General features: G+C 44.5%; 1 protein-coding gene across 4 annotated transcripts in view; it reads right to left on the bottom strand.

Annotated features, from left to right (window-relative positions):
• LOC122257909 (disks large-associated protein 5) overlaps window positions 1-5,000 on the bottom strand; it is a 20,180-nt gene that overhangs the window by 14,446 nt on the left and 734 nt on the right. For all 4 annotated transcript variants that reach the window (XM_043023461.2, XM_086552546.1, XM_086552545.1 and 1 more), the window contains exons 2-3: window positions 4,464-4,621; window positions 3,916-4,049 (exon numbers count right to left, since the gene is read on the bottom strand). In XM_043023461.2, coding sequence (XP_042879395.2) covers window positions 3,916-4,049; window positions 4,464-4,620 — 291 coding nt within the window. In that variant the 5' untranslated portion in view covers window position 4,621. The remainder of the gene's footprint in view (window positions 1-3,915; window positions 4,050-4,463; window positions 4,622-5,000) is intronic.

The raw sequence follows: 5,000 nt of genomic DNA, 5'->3' as shown, positions 1-5,000 counted from the left end.
GCAGAACCGACCCGCGAGAGGAGAAGATCGCTGAACGCAGTGAATGAGACTAGACTTGACCCGAGCAGCTAGCGAGGTAGAGAATGAAATGGGATGAGAGAGAGAGAATGAGAATGAAGAGAAGTTAATGGAGAGAATGAGAGAAGAGAGTATGAGGGAGGAGAATATGAGACACTGACGAAGAGAGCAGAGGAGTATGAGGACGCCTGAATGCAGAATGATGACCAGAGAGAGCGGTACTGAGGCGTCCCGACGCAGAACGAGAATGAGCTCAGTGGCGCCTATCGATGCGCCAGAGCAATGCGCACTGTATAAGCGCGAGAGGAGAGAAGAGTATGAGGGAGAGAATCGCAGCAACTGCTCTAAAGAGCGCGCCGTATAAACAGAGCAATATTGAAGAGATGAGGGAATGACAGAGAGGATACTGGAGAATGAAGAGAGAGATAAAGGAATGAGTGACGAGAGACAGTGGAATGAGAATGAGAGAAGAAGAGACAAGATGCCTCCCCGAGAGAGCCGGGAGAGATTACTCCCCGACGAGAGCAGAGCTAGCTCCGAGAACGCAACCGACCCGCCGCAGCAGAGACAAGACCACCACGCCCACACGACAACCCCCCATTAACAAAACCACCGAGAACAACCCGCCCAAAAGCCACCATCACAACCAGACGCACCACACGCTACGCGACGCCGCAGTCCGAGCCCACAGATAGAATAGATGAGAGAGAGAGAGGAGTGAAGAGAGAAGAGGAGACACGAAGAGAAAGAGGAGAAGCAGGAGGAGAAAGAGAAAGACAGAGCTACGGAAGACCGCCCTCGACCCAGCCGCCAATCGAACCCACCCGCCAGCCCACAGCAAGAGAAATTAGAGACCTCTAGCCTCGCAAAGAGAGCCACACAGACAACAGAAGAAGACCGAGGACACACGAGAGAGAGAAGAGAACAGAGAGGAGAGAAAGAGATGAGAGAAAAAGAGTGGACAGAGAAGAACAAGAGACACGAACGCAAGGAGCAGAGGCAGAAGAAGAACCAGAAGAGAAAGAGCAAAGAAGAGATAACGAAGAAGAAAGCGAGGAGAAGAGAGGAGAGAGAGAAGATAGGACAGAGACAGAGAGAGAGACAAGAGTAGATGAGACAGGACGACGGCAGAACAGAGAGAGAAAGAGAGAAGAGAAAGCAGAGGACAGAGAACGAGAGAGAGCAAAAGAAAGGAGCAGGAGACGAGAAAGAAAGACGAGAAGAGACACAGGACGCCGAGATAAGCGCAATAGAAGAGAGAGAGAAAGAGAAGACTCAAAGAGAGAGACGATACGATGAAGAGAGTAGATCGATCACGAAGAAGAGAAGTGAGAGAGAAGCTACGAACGAGAACACGAGAGACGAGAACGAGACCATCGGAGAGAGACACACGAGGAGCCGACCCAAGAAGCGAAAGAAGAGAGACACAGAGAGACACGAGAAAGAGAGAACGACTAGAGACACACGAGAGAGACACACAGCACACCCACGACCCGCCGAGCACGAATAGAGCAGAAGATCGCCTCGACACACGAGACGCCCCGGCTCGAGACAGATAGAGACCGACGACAGAGACGACCCCGAAGACGAGCCCCACCGAAACCCGAAGAAGAAACAACCCCCACAACACCCAGACCCTCAACCACAAGCAGTAGAGCTCGCACCGCACAGACCCTTCGACAGACCGCAGCGCAGTGCACCGAGGAGAGAACACCCAGAGACCCCCCGAAAAACGAAGCAGACCGCCAAGCAGATCCCACTAACGCACAACGCACCACACCAAGCGACGCACACGAACGAGCCACGATGGACACTTACATAGAAGCATCACAACGCACAGCCTCACGCCCGACCAGAACCCCACCTCGACGCGACGAGCTGAGAGACATCACCCCACAAGAACCCCGACCCCACCCAAACAGAAGACGCAGCAGTCAGCTCCGACACAGAGACGATCACAACACACACAGAACACACACCACACAAGGCACAAGGCATACACGCATCAACACACAAACTATAACACGACGCAACACCCCAAAAAAGAGAACGATAACGGAAACACACGCACAACGAGAGACGAGAGAGCCGATCGAGACACGAACGCAGACACAACCGAAGGAGAGAGAGAAGAGACCGAACAAGAGAGAGAAACGAGAGAAAGAAACGAGTATGATCGCATCAGATAGCACGATTATCAAAGAGGAGGCATGACGACTATGACGGCGAGGATAATGGACAAGAATGAGAGAAGAGCAGAGTGAGAATGAGGGAGTGCACAGAATCAGAACGACACAGGAAGAAGATAGAGAGAGCGCAAAAGAGAGAATGTGAATGAGAGAGAGAGAGAGTATGAGGACAGCAGACGAATGAACGAGCGGCGAGAGAGATCAGAAGAACCCGAGAAAGAGAGAGCGAGTACACCCGCAACAGAGAGACGAGGAGACCGTCGACGCACCGAGCAGACGACGTCGCTCTACCTGACTCGCACGAGAGACCGCAGAGGCTCCGCACGGCACGCAAAGCCACGCAGAGCGATGCGAGCAGCAACCACCGCTCGAAGAGCGAACCGAGAGACAGAGAGGGAGAGGTCTCGCTCGCGCTCGCGCGAGTGACGAGAAAGAGAGGAAAGAGAAGAGAGGAGGAGGGGAGGGAGGGAGGGAGGGAGGGAGAGAGAGAGAGCAAGAGAATGAGGAACCTGAGCGAGAGACCGACGTCATGAGCCCTCATGACAGAGTAGATAATGAGAGAGAGAGAGAGAGAGAGAGAGAGAATGAGAATGAGAGAGAGAGAATGAGAATGACAGAGTAGATAATGAGAGAGAGAGAGAGTATAAGGGAGAGAATGAGAATGAGAGAGAGAGAGAATGAGAATGACAGAGTAGATAATGAGAGAATGAGAGAGAGAGAGAGTATGAGGGAGAGAATGAGAGAGAGAGAGTATGAGGGAGAGAATGAGAATGAGAGAGAGAGAGTATGAGGGAGAGAATGAGAATGAGAATGAGAATGAGAGAGAGAGAGAGTATGAGGGAGAGAATGAGAATGTGAGAGAGAGAAAGAATATTGAGAGAGAATGGTAGTTGACAAGGAGGATATTGAGGTGAATGAGAGAGGAGAGAAAGGATATGAGTTGTTGAGAATGAGAGATGGAGAGAGTCAGCGTAGTTTTTTTGGAGTGAATGAGAATGACAGAGATTTTAATGGAGAGAGACTGAGAGATGGTGAGAGTTGTAGGAGGGAGAGATGTATGGGTAATGAGAAGAGAGGTTTGAATTGTGGGAGATTCTGAGAATGTGAGAGAGAGAAAGAGTATGAGAGAGAATGAGAATGACAGAGAGGATAATGAGAGAATGAGAGAGAGAGAAAGAGTATGAGGGAGAGAATGAGAATGACAGAGAGGAGAATGAGAGAGAAAAACATGTGAGAACATGTGCTATGTGAATGTACTAGTACATGTAATCTATCATTTTCTATATAGGTACCACATTTACTTGATCCAAGTATCAATTTTCATCTCTCCATTCTACCTTACTTTTGACCTTCTGAATTTAAAGCATAAATTATAACCAATATCTGATGTGATATATATCTGGTAGTGAAAGATAGATCTGAATCATGATAAAATATACATAAAATTATATATTTAAAACAAGTTTTAAAACAGAATTATAAAAACCACTGGTATAGAATCAGTCATTAAACAAATATTTGCAAAAATTCAAAGCAGTTACAGGATTATACAATTTTGTAAAGAACCCTGAGCCTAATTTGTTCTTCAAGACTAGGGTATCATAATAGGTATACAAATTTTCATTGTTAAAATAGAATGGCATGCAATAACAGTGAAACAGATCGCTCACAAATATGATAACTAAGAAAGAAAAAGACCATTGCTGACCTGGAAATTAACAATATCCCAAAACCCTTGCAGATCTTGGCATGTAATTGTTTTTTCTCCTCGGCTGAACTCACAGTCATCAATTAACCCAGAGAACTGCGAAAATCTTTCTTTCATCAAAAGTTCTGCTTGTCCTGTAAATTCCATAATAAAAGAAAAATCTAAAAATAACAGAACTTATATTAGATTCATCATAACACCCAATGAAGCCTGTTTACTTCAACAAATATATTATCAATTTCGACATCCTAGTATGTATATAGCTTTTACTCAGAAGAGGAAAGATAATCATAAAATAATACTGGATATTATGTATAATACAGCTAACTAAGATTTATACTTATATACTTAATATTTTTTTTACCAGTAGTATATCTAATGCAAAATGAAGATAACATGTTAATATATATATATATCATTAGGCTTATGAAATATCTATTATTTATTCCTTCAGTAAAATACAGTCTGTAAACTTTATTCAATTAAATATATCTACTCTCACTCATTTTTATATAAGACATCTAAACACTTTAAACTAAGGACCCTACCTACTGCAACCATTATGTCACCCAAAATATCCTCAGGGATATCAGAGGATGATTTGGCAACAGTATTCCACTCATTACTGAAGCCTTTCAGAACTTGAGTTTCTGATTCCACCAAACTCCGAAAATATGTGACGCTGAGTTCACTGTTTGCATCCATTCTGAAGCAGAAAAATATAATTAAATATATGTTAGACAATGATGACAAAAAAAGAAAATATCAGATATTTGTTGCAAATGGCCTAAACTAGCTTTAGATAAGCTATAAGAAGCATTTACATTGAGTCCAAGCAAAAGAAAGGGTGCTGTTTTGGCCTGGTTAGATTAGATTCACATAAATCCTCTTAGATTATGGAAACCAACCGTATAGATAGTCTAATAATTTGTTGTTATTGTCATATTTGTATAATTCATACCATTCCTAGCTATCAGGGTTCCTATCATGCCTAAAACTACAACCAAGACAGTGGACATTATAAGTAGTCCAAAAACACCATATCTGTTAGTACTGATGTGTGGCTTATGTAGTGGTAAAGTTGG

The sequence above is a fragment of the Penaeus japonicus genome, unplaced genomic scaffold, assembly GCF_977035675.1.
Source record: "Penaeus japonicus unplaced genomic scaffold, GWHDUDI00000001_assembly GWHDUDI00000027, whole genome shotgun sequence".
Taxonomy (NCBI): domain Eukaryota; kingdom Metazoa; phylum Arthropoda; class Malacostraca; order Decapoda; family Penaeidae; genus Penaeus; species Penaeus japonicus.
Note: the sequence above shows the minus strand (reverse complement) of the source record. Positions and strands in the feature narration are given on the sequence as shown.